The sequence below is a fragment of the Streptopelia decaocto genome (genome assembly GCF_964273445.1).
Source record: "Streptopelia decaocto genome assembly, chromosome: 1".
Taxonomy (NCBI): domain Eukaryota; kingdom Metazoa; phylum Chordata; class Aves; order Columbiformes; family Columbidae; genus Streptopelia; species Streptopelia decaocto.
Genome location: NC_138663.1, coordinates 101,387,909 through 101,403,556, shown reverse-complemented (window position 1 = coordinate 101,403,556; position 15,648 = coordinate 101,387,909). Strand labels below are relative to the sequence as shown.

The 15,648-nt window shown below is 38.6% G+C and overlaps 1 protein-coding gene across 6 annotated transcripts in view; it reads left to right on the top strand.

The window, feature by feature from the left end:
* Window positions 1-15,648, top strand: part of ARHGAP6 (Rho GTPase activating protein 6) — a 168,473-nt gene that overhangs the window by 138,550 nt on the left and 14,275 nt on the right. For all 6 annotated transcript variants that reach the window (XM_082059719.1, XM_082059716.1, XM_082059717.1 and 3 more), the window contains 5 exons: window positions 2,452-2,647; window positions 5,823-5,878; window positions 9,618-9,768; window positions 10,873-11,021; window positions 14,109-14,288. In XM_082059719.1, coding sequence (XP_081915845.1) covers window positions 2,452-2,647; window positions 5,823-5,878; window positions 9,618-9,768; window positions 10,873-11,021; window positions 14,109-14,288 — 732 coding nt within the window. The remainder of the gene's footprint in view (window positions 1-2,451; window positions 2,648-5,822; window positions 5,879-9,617; window positions 9,769-10,872; window positions 11,022-14,108; window positions 14,289-15,648) is intronic.

Here is a 15,648-nt window from a genome sequence, read left to right as displayed (position 1 = left end):
GTATGGAGTAAAAATGGGTCTGCCATGGACAGTACTTGATCCCACGCATACTCTGTAATATCGCTCATCTTTCCAAAAGTGAAAAGCTTCCTGTAGCCCTCAAAAAGTAAAGAAAAGCTTAATCTGACCTTCATTTTATACCTTTCCCTCTGGCCTTAATTTTCTTTTAACTTTTTCCATCTCCTGTTTAATCTCCACTTTCCTTCATGTTTCCATATGCTTAGCTTAAGACTTGCCCAGTTTATTTAGATTTTGAGCTTGGCGTGGTGGAGCAGAGGCTAGTGCATTATGTGCAAAGGTAGTGCCTAGTAGATGGAACGTGATTTTTTTTCTTCAGTTGATAGATATTGCAGTCCAAGTAGTACCATGTCTATGTTAATACTCCTGGAGTTGTGGTCAGCAATGTGCATGATCTCCTGCATCACCCCTGAGCAGTCATAGCGGTCTGGCTGAGCCCAAACTACTAAGTCTGCCTGAGTTAGAGCTGAATGCATGGAGTATGTTGGTCGTGTTTTCCTGTGCACTTTGACATTTAAAATCAGAGCTGGCCTGGACTTGTTTTTGTGAAGCAGTGCCATACTTCAGCCATTGAACTCAAGGTCACTCTTCTTAAAGCCAGCTCTGTGCTCCAGTTAATCCACAACTTTGATAAAATGCCCAAGGATAATGGTGAACTGACTGTATTTACATCTATTTTAGGGATCTGAATCCGACTTAGGTGACTCTGTGATAATAATGGTTCATGACGTGAGGATGCTTTGCAAACAGGGCAGGACCAGTAAAGGCAGAGTATAAAGGAGGGCACCTTGTCATATAGGAGCTGCCTGGGAGTAGTGAGGATGGTGTTAGAGTTTTCAGTCTCAGTCGACTAATTTTGATGTGTGAAATCCCAAATTCTAAAAAATGAAGTAGAAAAAATGTTCTGTTTGAATTTTACACACATAGATCATAGCCTTTGGTTTGGGGTATTTTGTTGGTAGGAAATGGTAAAGGGAATCAAACAGGTGCCTTTCTGAGAGACATCAGAAATCAAGGTCAAAGTTGCATTCTTAAGGGACTAGTAATTGTTTAGAGATGTGGGTCCAAAAAAATCTAAAAAATTCACTGTGTTTTATTTATAAGTCTTCCATGAGTTACAAGAAACAGAACTACACTTGATAAGTTAGATGCTTTTATTTATTTAAAAAAGGGATATTACTAACTAAAAAAATTTAAATTCATTTGAAATCTCAGTGGACATTGTATGAGTTGTCTGTGAGTTAGAAATCATGGTAAAGTTCAGTTGTCTAGGCTGATGGAAGGCAATACTTCTAGAGCTTGAAATTCCTGAGCAGTTGTACAGTTCTCATTTAACAGATGTAGACTTCTCATCAGCAGTCTATGATACCCGTCAGCAGAACAGTGTGCTTTTAAAATATTTGACTTATCATCGAAGTTTTGAATGGGAAGTAACGTTTTCTTCATTATTTCTTAGGGTGACATGCTAGATCTCTGTACAGTACATTTTATGTTATGGTAAATTATATCCTTTGTTTCAGAAATAAAGTAATTTGCAGTAGTTATTTTTAATGACAATTAAACCTGATCTTTTTCTTTTTGCATTACTATTATTTATAAGCCTAGATATCCCCTAAAATGTTTTTGCCTGGTAGGTTTAATAACAACTGATGGAAATGGTTATTTTAAAGTGACAGTAATCTTGTGGTTTAAAAGAAAATCGTATTTTTCAAGTGTGAACATTGGAACATGCCATAAACCTCCTGCTGCTTGTGCTGGTTTATCCTTTATGGACTGCTTGAACCTTTGTGCCTTACTGTAATCCAAACATAATTTTTTAAAGCTTTCTTTGGAATTTTAATGATTTTTTAAAATATTAAGCTAATTGAAGTGGAATTATCTAAAAAAAAGTACCCCTCTACTTCTCTGGAGTGTCTTTGTGATAACGTGGGATTATTATCTCTCCCTTTGTATGTATTTGTGATACTAGTTAACTGTATGTGGTGTATTGTTGCAAATCTATTTGCATCATTTTCACTGACACAATGGCCCAAACTGCAGAAGAAGTAGGGAGTCAGGTTTTAAAGTGTGTATATATCTCCATGCACATAAATATTGTGTTGCTGAGGTGCACACACAGACCATGATTCATCCTTGTCCTGCAGTATGTGCAGTCTTATAACAATAAATTTGTGCCAAGTGAGTGGAAAACATTTATTTTTTTCAGTATCTAACTTCTATTCCTTATAGTATGGTAATAATAGAATTGCTACCATTGTTATTTTCCCACCTATTACACTGGTATTATAACTTCATTAATTTACAAAAACTGTGCAGAAAAATCTATTTTTATATTTGTTTAAAATGCAGGTAGGCAAAAGTCTTTGTTAGGAAAGGTCCTGTGGCTTTTAGATTTCTCCAGCTGTACTGATTGTTCATGTGTGTATTTTACAGGGCGCGATGTCTGTGGACTCTATTACAGATCTCGATGACAATCAGTCGCGATTGTTAGAGGCTCTCCAGCTCTCTTTGCCAGCAGAAGCCCAGAGCAAGAAAGAAAAGGCAAGAGATAAGAAACTAAGCCTGAACCCTATTTACAGGCAGGTTCCGCGGCTTGTAGATAGCTGCTGTCAGCACTTGGAAAAGCATGGTAAGAATATTTTGTTTTCCCGGGAGTGGCAGATATATTTTTACTGTAATATAAATAAATGTGTATTTTGAGATGCAAACATATGCTTCAAATTGCAAGGACGGCTTTGAAAGTCAGACACTTTCCCTCCTGTTTTGCCTCTTGCTAAAGATACTGTCTTACAATAATTAGTTAAATTATGTCTTCCCAAACTGAGGATCTATCCTAGAAGCTTGCAAACTGGCCCATGCAGCATGGGGAAAGAGACATTTTTTGGAGGTCACTCATCTCATACTGGAGTGCTCAGCTCCTCAGGAGCAGCTCTCCACACCCCAAGGGTTTACCCACGCCTTGAGAATGAAAGTCTTAAATGTGCCAGTGAGCCTGGAGTCATTCTTCACAACCAGTCCATTTTAAGGTGTGAGAGCTAAATTAACTCTTTATACTACAGTGCAAAACTTAACTAGAAACAGCATTTGAAGACAGAGGCTCAGAGGAAGGAAAAAAATCCCATGCTAAATTGTATTAAGCTCCAAGAAACTTTTGTCCTGTTCATTACAAAGCTTGCAGGCTGCCTACTCATTTTGTCCCTGGCTTGAGTCCTCCTGACCAGCCTCAGGCTCAGACCTGCTCTCTCTGAAGGGAATTCTAAACTCCTGACAATATTCTTCTCATGTCTTCTTGATGGTTCAGACACAAACCTCCCACCAGCTTTATGTAATGCAGAAACAATAGTTAATCAAGTTATCTGTTCAACATCTCTCCTAATGTATCTTAGTCTTGTAAAGACTTCTAATAAGATTTGGAATAACTTGACCACAGCAAGAGAGAGTTATCACATGGCCAGATAATAAACAAACCATTAAGTAAAGATGACTGCAACACCAAATGATGCATCTGATGCCTAATTTGACCAGAAAAAAATCATTTACTGACTCTGAATGAAAGGCTTTTGCAGCTGAAGGACTGCAATTTAAACAACAATGCTAAGCTTTTACAATATGTAATTGAAAACCATGTTGCTTACAAAGATACAAAGGAAAACTATGAAAGTGAAAGAGAATCCTTGTTAGCCTTTTACAGAGATTAGATACCATGGCTGACAAATAAATGTGGGGATGATTAAATTTGAGATGAATGACTTCCATCCCTTTAAGCAAGCAATGCTGAATTTGGAGAACATAGAAGTGTCTGAGTGAGGCAAGAGAAGCCATCCAGCTGAGTATCCTTTGGATACTGTGATTTTATGTCACCTGAACATCTGTGATAAATTTTTTAATCAACTTAACCCCCTGTCATAACAAAGATTCTATTCTATACAGCATTCTTTACTAAAATATTTGCTTTATATTAAAGTTTTCTTTTAAAGAAAATGTATGAATTTTTGTGCATTTTCTAAGAGTGCATGGTAGTACCACCACAACACAATGATCTGAGATAATTTCATTTTAATCCACCATCCACAAAACAGTCATCAAGACTGGTGGACTTCTACAGAATTAAAAATTGCAGAAGATAGACACTACTGTTTGCTCATTGGCTTTAGGGTTAATAGAGGACTTTCTATCCTGGGAATAATCCTGTAGCAACATCATTCCAGGCTGTATGCATGTTTCTGATTCTGAAAATACTTGCCTGTATGCATAACTCCTTTAGGCCAATCTTTCAACAGCATATCACCTAGGAGTTTCTCACTAATGCTTTAAATGATCATTGTTGTTTTCAGCCATAAAAACCCTTGGTCTTGTTCATCTTCCTGGTTTTTGCTGGGATTGTGTCCCAGAGTTGTAGAGGCCTGACTTCTTGCTGACCCATGGAGTAAAACAAATAGCGTATGTTTGTGCAGGAACCATAACCTCTAGCTTTTGCCCAATATGAGTATCTCTGTCTCAGATTACTACCTGCCAATGTTCTTGGGTTTACTGAAAGTTGTTCCATCAATGTTATTTTCTGTTAACCAAAGATAGAAGAATATTTGAAGAGAGGTGTCATGTTGAGACTAAAAACTAAAAGACAAAGTCCTGTCTGAATTTCTGTGATGCAGATCTGCAACTGTAATCACCACTGCAAAGCTACACATTTCTAGCAAGCAAGTGTAGCCTTATGGCTGTCAAAAGGCATTTGTTTGCAAGGTTATTTTACACACTATCATAGAATGGTCTGAGTTGGAAGAGACCTTAAAGTTCATCTCCTTTATGTCAGTAGAGAAAATGAATGTTGCAGAGTAGCTTTTGTTAGACTATTAACTTTTCAAAGCTTATAGATAATTCCATCCTTTTTACTAATAATGTCTGTGTAAAATGATATTACGTACACAGCTGCTTAAGTCTCTAAGGTTTGCACTAACGTTCTCATTGCAAAGGACAGTGTCATCTCGAAGGTGACATTTACTCTCAGATTTTTCAGCTTCTGTTACTCAGCAAAGTATATCCATTCAACAACCACATTGGTGTTTGTTTGATATTCCGGTAGTATCTACAAGGCTAGAAGAAGGTTTAAACTGATTTCTAATGGAATTACAGGCAACACCGATTTTTAAGTCTAAAGGACACAAGAAGCAGACCTTCTGCGCTTTGCCTGAAGTACAACAGTACTTCTTTATTGCTTTCTCTTTGTATAGTATCTGTTCTTATGCTATAAACTGCCCACAGCTCCAAGGTAGAGTTTTTCCCTCTCGTAATCCACCTGAGTGCTCTACTCATGTCCCTTTGAAGGAAACTCTCAGCTTTATCTTGATAGGAGTTATAGAGCCAGCAGGTAACCCCAAACACCAGCTGCTTCCTGTACCCAAAGACGCAGCTCAGTGTCCAAGTACTTAGTTATTTTATTGCCTGTTTCCTTTGATGTCAGTCCAGGAAGTGCCACCTTCAAATGCTGAGCAGTTCCTCACTGTCTGCTTCTCTCTGTCCCTCATGGAGTAGCAGGGGCACTGCCAAGATGGCATCTCAAGAAATGTCACAGAGATGCTGTTTTGCAGGTAGATGATGTGAGGTCCTTAAAAACTACAGTGGATGGCTTCTTAATCCAAGACAGCTGAGTTTTGCCTCAGCGTGGTAAGTACAAGTTTGTAGAGAAATACGTTGTGTGGTTTTTTTGTTCTTTTAAGTACACACATAGCCCAGATTGCTTTGGTTCAATGCAATTTTCAGCAGAAAATTGAACAATAAAACAATTGTCTGATATGCTACACTTGCAGGTCTCCAGACAGTAGGAATATTCAGAGTTGGAAGCTCAAAAAAGAGAGTAAGACAGGTGAGTGGATATGGATATGCTTTTCCCTCATCAGCTGTGATACAAACAAACCTGATTCCTGGTAAAATACCAAGAATGGCTCATAACAGGCCATTTCCAGTCATCTTTTACATCTGGTGAAATCCTTGTCAGGTTCTCATCAGGTTAGCAGTCTCTGTATGTTTTGCTCTGCAGAAGTAGTACAGGGTTGGAGATCAAAATAGACAACAGTAATGAAATTTTCCAAAGTTACACTGTAAGGAAAAAAAAATTTGGCTGCTAGTTTCATTTCAGAAACAGCTGAAGTTCCTAAAGTAAACCCAAACTGTAAATCTTTTTTGGAAAACTCACAGTATGACAAAATACATAAATACAGAACAATCTCTTTGACCATCACGTTGCTGCTCCCAAATATCACATTTTACCTCTGTTAAACTTGAAAGTCAGAGCAGACCTATCCAAGTCCTAGTCTCAGCCAAATGTTGAGAAAACACAGACGGTGTACAGTGGGTTCCAGAGACACAGTAGTGGGTGTTTCCTCAGCCCTAGATGGTTCTTTGTTGTTCCCAGAAGTTGGGAGTGCACATTGAATTAGAGCAATAGAGAATAGTGCTTAATGTTTGCATGATGCTTAGGGAGGGAATCCCAGAAATAATAGTTCTTTGTTGCAAAAACTACGCAGTATAATGTTTGGTGCTCTGGAAGGTTACCTTGAATAGCTAAACTTAATCCTGGCTGGTAGGACAGTATAGCCTACTGATTTGTGGCTTATTGTCTAGCACAGGGGTGTCAAACTCACTTTCACCGGGGGCCACATCAGCCTCACGGTTGCCTTCAAAGGGCCAAATGTAATTTTAGGACTGTATAAATGTAACTACTCCTACACCAGTTGCTATTGCTGAGTGGCTGATATAACACAAAGCTAAAAACATTCATGGTCTACAGAGGCACTTGTTATATCAACACTGAACTAGATAAAGCATTGAAAAGTAAGTTGCTTCTCATTTGGGTTACAAGCTTCAATGTCAAAACATACATTATCATTCTGAGGTGAGTACAATTACATCATGCCTCTAGGGAAAAAGCAGAGGGCTTGTATCATTTATTTATAAACTAAGCCTTACTTCAAACATCAGTGACTCTCACCAGTTTTTCTTTTAGTGTGTTTTCAAACGCTGAAGAAAGCAAGAGATTTGGGTGTTTATGTATTCTATTACATGGACTAATTTATTGAATTAGGTGAACTAATATATTTCATTAAACAACATGAAAGCATCAGCTTGGCCCTTGCAATTACAATAACAAATGCTGTCAACATGAACACATGGGAAAGTCTGGATTCAATTAAAATTCCACTCATTTTCTGAACCATGGAAAGCCAAACCCTGTACTCAGATTTTGGTGTGCTTTTGCAGCTGTTTGTTAGTTTTTCTTGTGTAAAAAGTAGGCATAGTTTTGTTTCTCTTCCTCCCCTTGTTAGAACATGCCCTATTTTGACTGCAGTTTGATATAATAAATATATAAGTAAATGCATGTGCCAGCAGGGTTTTTGTTTGGTGAGCAGGAAGGGAAAATCTAGAAAAAACAACGTGTATCGCAAACCACCTCCTTCACATTCAGTGGGGTGTAGGACAAAGATTCCTGAGCTAATGTTGATTCAAGGTGGTAGGTCTGGTATATTGAGATGCCAGGTACCAGCTTGTGCTCAGAAACTCTACAGGTACATAAACAGAGCATTGTTGCTGAGCTTAGGTGGGCGGCCCTCTGTCCTAGGCCTGGTGATTTGGTGGGAGCTCTGGAGGTGAAGCATCTGCCAGACCCTGAGGTTGAAGAGCAACATGGCTGGAGCTCTGCTCTCCCATCCCCTCTCCGAGCATGGATCTCCTCAGCTCTCATGTCTTGAGCTCCAGTGGATGCTGAAGTTCACCAGGTGTATTTTCCAAAAGTCTGAAAGTATTCCCTGTGAATGAAGCCTGAGAGAACTATAGGTTAAACTTAGAAAGATACGGTTTTTAACAGCCATGATACCTGGGCCTGAAATGTGGCCATGTTTTACCAGTGATTATCTGATTTGTGCTCATCAGAACATCTTTGTAGGCCTCACAGGACATCAGATCAGAAGACTTACAGCAGTTTACGATTTAGACAGCTATTTGGGAAGTCTGAATTCCTGATGCAGTGCTAATCTGTTTCCTCATTTGCTTTTGGGGAGTAAGTGCAGAAAAAAAATCTTCTGGGTAGAGGTAATTTATGGTATTCCCCAGGGATGTTCCACATTTGCCACCAGTCTGAAGAGCAGAATTGAGCTGGGAATGAATTCCCCAAGTTGGCACTGGAAAATCTTTGACCAGAAATCAGCAGGGGGAAGCAGAATACTAGATAAAGAACCAGTTCTGGTCTTCATAGCATACTCATTCATTATTAGTAATGACAGATATTAATAATGTTAAAAGTAGTCTTAATAAATTAGAAAGAAGGCTGTAGTTTTTATACAATACCTTTCACACCTGTTATGAAAGCATAATTACAACTGAGGATACGGGATTTTCTACATTCTTCCACACTATACACACTCAAGAAATATTTGCCTGTGATAAAGATATGCCACATATTATCACAGACACATAGTTTGCTTGTGACTTACCTTCTTTCTTCTTTTTGATATGTCTGTAGTAATCCTATGTCTGTAGTAATCCTGGTGTAGAAAGCTGATACCTCAAATTGCACAGAATCAAAGAATATTAGGGATTGGAAAGGACCTCAAAAGATCATCTAGTCCAATCCCCCTTCCCTCTTGTTTAGTAAGATTTAGGTGTAGTTACTCTCCGAGAAGATATATGTGAGATCATGAAACTTCATAATATTAGCAAAGAAACAAGTTTTTACTAGGAAATAGTTTTAAGACATCTTGACTATTTTCAAAATGTGAAAAGAGAGTAGAAGGTGGAGCTTTCAGCCTGAAGAAAGTATTCTGCTCTTGATGCTGGGAAATCTCTCAAGAAAGGCAGGCTTTTATCTTTACATAAGGAGTATTGGATGTGAAAGAGGGATTTCTTCTGCTTTGGGAAGTGTGCTGCCTTTGAATTATACAGAAGTTATGTAAGGACTGTAGCTGGGAAAAAAATTGCGATACCTCATAATGGTATTAGTTTGCTGTTTCTTAACTCCTTAATAATGATCACTTAGTGAATACAACTAAATTAGGAAGACGAAACAAGATATGTATGGACAAATGCTATAAGTGTTAGTGAACCTGTCTGCGTACTGCTTATGCTTAAATACAGCCTTAAATCACAAGAGAAAATTGAGTTTGGAGGATATTGACATTCTCTTATTATTAATGTTTTTGTACAAAAATGTAAATGTTATGAAATGCAATTTTAGCCTTTCTGGTCCTAAAATCTACAAATAATGCAGTAAGGTGATATAAGAAATCCATTCTTGCAGTTTTTCTTATTCTCCCTTTGATATTAACCTTGCATTTCTGCAAAAATCATATTTACTTAGGCACATTTTTTCATAAAAGAGTGCCTGGAAAGAAAGAATTGTATTTTATTACAGTCTGGTACAAACCTTAAATTATGTATCATGGAATAATTAGCAATTAGGCATGAATTATATCTTTGACCTTGCTAAAAAGTAGTCATGTCCAATCTGGAAAGTGAAAATGAATAAATCTACATCTTAAAGTATTTTCTGTGTTGGGATATACCAACTGGGACAATAAGTGACTGTGGGATTGTGTTATGATATTTTTCAGTTACGTGAAGAGTTTGACCGGGGCATAGATGTTGTATTAGACGAAGAGCACAGCATTCATGATGTTGCTGCTTTGTTAAAGGAATTTCTGCGTGACATGCCTGATCCACTTCTCACCAGAGAACTTTATACACCTTTCATCAACACTCTCTGTGAGTTCTACAGCACCTTGATTTACCAAGTTTTCAAAAGCTTACCTTTTCAAATTTGATCTTTACTAACCATATTTTATTTTCTGTGCATTTAATACTCTAGCTTTGATATGCTCCAAATATTTGTATAGTATTTGCTTGAGATCTGTCCTTGTTTTTTGTACTGTGGAAGTATAGCCCAGAAAACTACAACAAAGATTTCACTTATTATACCTATTTTTACATTTGTAGATAGGATGTGATTCATGTTATCTATTAAATCCTGACCCTCTCATTGGTTCAGTAGTAGCAGATGACAGACTCCCATTTGAATCCTGCTATCTTAGCACCATTAATGCTTTTAATTTTTAGGGCTGTTCACTGACCGAAAGTCCAGTCTGACTTCAAAAACCTAGCTTCAAAGGTTCAGATTTCATCATAGTTAATGGTCCTCAAAGTCATCATATTAAGTACTCCCAAATGTGTTCCCTAAGACCTGAGTGCAGACTCTCACAGGTTTGGGAAAAAGTAAACTTGGACCCTTCAAGCGTAAAGCTGCTGCCTGGTATGTGGGTATGTGCTCTTATCCTTTCTAGCCTTCACGTCTGAGATCCTCCCTCTGTCCCACCTTTGTCACGGACTACTTTTATGTTTTAGATGGTTAAAATGATGGTGGTTGCACAAAGTCCCTTTATATGTCTATTTGCTTTTACAGTTTACCAGTACCTCTGCAAAATGTGAAATTGTAAGAAAACCCATATAAAATCACTAAAGCATAAACCTGACTGAACCTAAATGGAGTAAATAGAAAATTAAGCAGAATTTTTGTGTCCAGTGACAGTGATGGAGTGAGCAACATGGATTTTGCTTTCTTAGAGGTTGGGAAAAGATCCTATGAACGTGTGAGCAAAAATGCTGGCCAACCAAGGCAAAAATCCCATAATAGTATTTGTTACAGTTTTGATATTTCCTTGGAGTTTTCTCTTTTTCTTCTGCCATTATAAAGGAAGTGATCCTTAAAGAGAGCTATTCTCACACATTTGTTTGGGCTGGGAACAGTGTATTTGTTCTGCTTTCAGGTTAGTTGGAGTGATTTTCTTAGAATGTATTTTTTTCTCTTCTTAGTATTAGAGCCAGATGAACAGCTAAGCACCTTACAGCTTCTCATTTATCTTCTACCTCCCTGTAACTGCGATACCCTACACCGGCTGCTGCAGTTCCTCTCCACAGTGGCTGGCCACGCAGAAGACAGCACAGACAAAGACGGCCAAGAGGTAAGTCCTGGTCACTCGTGTCCTTTGACCTTGCTTAATTCATGGTCTGAAAAGAGATCTTCAAAGCTGTGAAGCAAACACAGTGGTGGCATACCCCTGAAAGGTGGGAGAGGTTTCATATTCTTGCCTGCACATTTGTCATTTAGTTGTTTACTATGTTCTTAGTGCTGTGAAAGTTTAATTTTTATATGACTTAATCAGTAAAGCATTTACCACTTCCTTTGGGAGATTTGCAGCATAATCAACCTTATTGTTAAAAATGTCTAATGTTATTCATCCTTTTCCCCCTACTTGTTTTATCCTATTATATGGAAAAAATACTCACATAGAAAAGTGTCAGGCATGCAAGAGTATGCTTTTTCATTCTCTTTCATTCTCTGTTGCTGCTTTCTTACATGACCTTCAGACATAGCAGTTTACTTCTTGGTTCCCTTAGCTTCCTTGTGTGCAATGGGTAGTGAAGAGTAAAAAAATAAAGGACAGGTACTCCAGCTGTGTCCTTGCAACTGACAGACCTAAGCACTAGTTGGAGTCAGGGTCCATCTTTGCCTGTTTTCCTTCTGGCCTCCTTATTGTTGCATTCTGGACCAAATTCAGTGGAGAGATTGGAGTGCACCCACCCCACAGAGTCAAGAACACCCATAGCCTTGTGGCTGGGCTATACTGAGTGTTCACATGTCTGCATCTACACCATTCATGCTAGAGAAAATCTGAAAATCTAGGCTTCCCATTTTCTACCAGGAAAAGGCTTGAACTAGTGGGCTGCAATTTTGTCACTGCTTGACAAAATTCTGCCAGTTTAGCTGTGAGAAGTGCTTCTCTGTCCTCTGAACTGCAACAGAAACTACTTCTGAGGTTGCTTGCAAGACTCTTCTGAAAACCTTTGGACACCTTTTGCAGTTAGCTAGTTTCAACAATTAGCACTTTGAGTTTTGCTGCATTTCTGCCTCAAGTCCTAACTTCCAACATGCTGGATGTGACTTCAAGGCCTATTTCACTTTTAAATCCACTTTAAATGCCAGTATTTTTGTCTTTGGCAAGGAGTTGATTAAAAAAAAAAAAATCTAGACCACTGTGATGAAAAGCATCTAAAAAGGGCAGCCTGTAACAATTTTACTGTGCTTAAAAACATGTATAAGCCAGCTAAGGCTGTGGTCCCCCTGGTCGTGCAAAGAGTTCTCTGTTGGTTCAGGAATGTACCCGAGAGGATCTTATTGCAGGGGTAGAGGATGCTGCTTAAGAGAATCTATTTGACCCAACGGTTGCATCTTGTATGTGCAATTGGATAACTTTTCTAGATAATGCAGTATTCTGCTCACAATTATTTAAGCTAGTCATGAATAATTAAGTGCATAAAGGCGTAGAGGGCAAGTGAAAGTATTTTATCAGACTGTTTGCTGTCACTGGAAAGAATACAGCCAACCTTTGGCACATAGGCCCTTTTCACCATTTCTTTCAAAAGCCCTTCCTTTGTGAAGATGAAGATGGATGACTAACTTAATTAAAATTACTCATTCACTTAGTTCCAATGAATATGCTTGCAACATTTTTTTAAGGGGTGCCTGGTGGCTGCCCTTAAGAAAAGACTCACTGTTTGTACAAGCAGGCTGCACATGCAGACCTGGGCACAGCCCCTGGCACACTCCAGGCACCTCGTGCCTGTGCATCCTTGGTGGCTCAGTGCTCTGACAGGATTTAAAAAGCAGGTGACTCGAAAAACAGCCTGGGTGCACGGTGGTACACAAATAAGGGAGTGTGCTGTACTCACAGGCATGCTGGGATGTGTCTATAAACACATGTGTCTCTAAGAGCCAACATGTTTGTTGCGACTGCCCATGCACCTACTCAGTGCAGATGGCTTTCCAAGATTACACAGTGGTCCCACTGATAAAAGGAAAAGCTCTTTTTACTATCATCTCTATATTGTTTAGTTGAGCTCTGTAAAAATTAAACTAGGTGCAGTCGGTGCACAGTTGTAAGTTTGACAGCTACAAGAAACCCCCAAAAAACAAACAAACAAAGCAAAAACTAAAACACCAACACTTTGAAAATAATACTTTTTGGTACCTCTTCCTCTTCTTTTTTTAAATTAATTAGTTCAAGTGTAGCTGAAACAAATGAAAAATAACTCTCATTATATTTTTTTGTTCTTTAAAAAAAGGTTGCAAGAAATACTGGGTCAACAGCTGAAATGCACTTACAGTCTTATATAGTCAAACTACTAGCATCTTCTTCTGCTTTCCCAGAATAGCAACCAAGTGGAGGCACAGAGGGGAAGTACATGACCCCTGCTTTTTGCTTCTTTTAGAACAGAAGGAGAAAAAAGTAGTCTAATCACAGATATGACAATGAAAATTTTGATTTAATAACCTATATGACATGTTTTTCATATAAATTGTGTCTAGTCTGGCATGTATTCCTGGCCTTCTACTTTTTCCAAAATCAGGTTACTATTGCTTCTTTGAGCACAGTTATAAAAGTAGGAAAAAAGGAAATTAAAAAAATCCACCTAATAAGTAAACATTTGGCATGTTCTAGGTAACCATCAAAAAGACAGGAAAATACTAATAGGTATAATAAGCTTGCTCCTTAACTGTCTAAACTGTTTAAACATGAAACAGTGTGTTTTTTCTCACTGTATCTGTTTCAAATCATGAGTGCTACTTGAGAAAGCTAACAGTTTTCAGTATTTGGTCTTAAGTAATTTGCTGAGGTGCTGAAGTAGGAGGGAGGTTTCCCTGAGTTCAGAAGAAGTATGCTGCTGCTGAGCTTCTAGGGAATAAGGGCAGGCAGCACTTCCTCCTTCTACTCCTCCAGTCCTTGTGAAAATATATCCAGAAAATCCACAGTGCTTGTTGCAGAGATGTTCAAACAAGGTGTTTCAATAACTCTAAAAATAATTCATTTTTTATTTGACTAGCACTCAGTTTTGATGAATGAAGCATCTGCCAAATCAGGAGATGTGTTTGTGTTTATGTGTGTGTGTGGGGGGGTGCATGTGTGTAAATGGGTGCAGATGTGTGTATATGCATACCTCTATACATTAGATGCTGGGAGACCCCACCTCATTTATATTCTGTTTTATAGATTACTGGGAACAAAATGACATCACTGAACCTGGCTACCATCTTTGGCCCTAACTTGTTGCATAAGCAGAAATCTACAGACAAAGAATTCTCTGTTCAGAGCTCAGCTCGAGCTGAAGAGAGTACTGCTATCATAGCTGTCGTACAAAAGATGATTGAAAACTATGAAGCCCTTTTCATGGTAAGTGGATGTCTCTTCACGTTACTCCTATGCATTTTTAAGTTAAAGGAGGAAATACCTGGTGGCATTAAAGTAGACTAGATGAAATAAACTATGGAAACTGCATTCAGTTAGGGTCAGTTATTGGTAGAAAAGGTAGTCTGTCAAGCAGAATGCTTTGCATTAAGCAATAGTATTAAAAATGTATACTTGTATCTTGTCTGGAATGGTTTCTGTGTAGATAAAAGAATCTTTCTTAGAAGATTCTGTCTTTGGAAATCATGGGGTTGGCTATTCAGTTGTATACTAAACAACATACCCGCATTGCTTGTTAGTTTTGAAGACCAGATTGAAAATGACCTTTCAACTGCCCAGTTTTGGAAGTCAGGGAGACAATTTTTCTGCAGGGATTTAAAGATCCTTGGTTATTTTAAGGAACAGCCTCCCCTGCCAAAGGCTTTCTTCTTGGTTGGATGCAAAGGAACAAACAAGCTTTCTCAATTATCAGTTAGATAAGAGGAATAAAGCATAAATCTGTGCAGTTCCTGAGTTCCCTTCTGTTCTCTTGCTGAAGTGAGACAATGAAGGGACAATGATCTTAGACTTGGACATGTTGTTTACTTAAAATGCAGCTTAGTTACATCACATTCCTCATGAACACTAGTTACCTGGATAATTCATTCTGTGGCTTTACCTTTTCCTCTTTTTGTCTGCAAAATTATAAGTCAGCTCAGTTTGACTTGTCCCTGAGAGGACCCTGCTCTGGGGCAGCAGAGGCCGGTCAGACCTAGTGGTGGGCACACGTGTCTTAACAAAGCCAGTAGTCTCAAAAAGGTGAAAATAGCTTTGGTTGTTGTGTCTTGAAACTAAGTGGCACTGTATGTGACACTGAGGAGATCAGTTCCCAAAGCAAGGGGAAGAACACTCTGGAAACCTCCCTTAGTGCTCCAGCAAAGCTGGGTGCTGGATACCTTGATGGGAGAGGATGGATAAGCCTGGACTGTGGGCATGCGGGCAAAATGACCACAGTAAGGGCGAGGTGTCTACCAGATTTCAACAGAGAGAAGAGCATGAGGAAGCAGTCACGAGCCCTGTCTATCAGTTTTAGCCTCAGATGAACTTCTTTGTGGTTTTGTCATCTTTTCCCTCACACTGTATTGGCTTTCATTACATCCTTTGCTTTATTTTTATTCTTGTTCCAGTGAAACAGTCAATTTTTATTTTTTTTTTTTTAGTGCTTTTCACAGTTTGAGGAAACTTTAGGTGCTATTTTTCCTTCCACAGCAGTAAAAGAAAGTGACAGAACTGCACTCTTGTGTGAAGGTCTGCTGGCCCAGAGTGTGGATGGCACTAGCAAGTTTAAAATAATACTTGAGTAAGA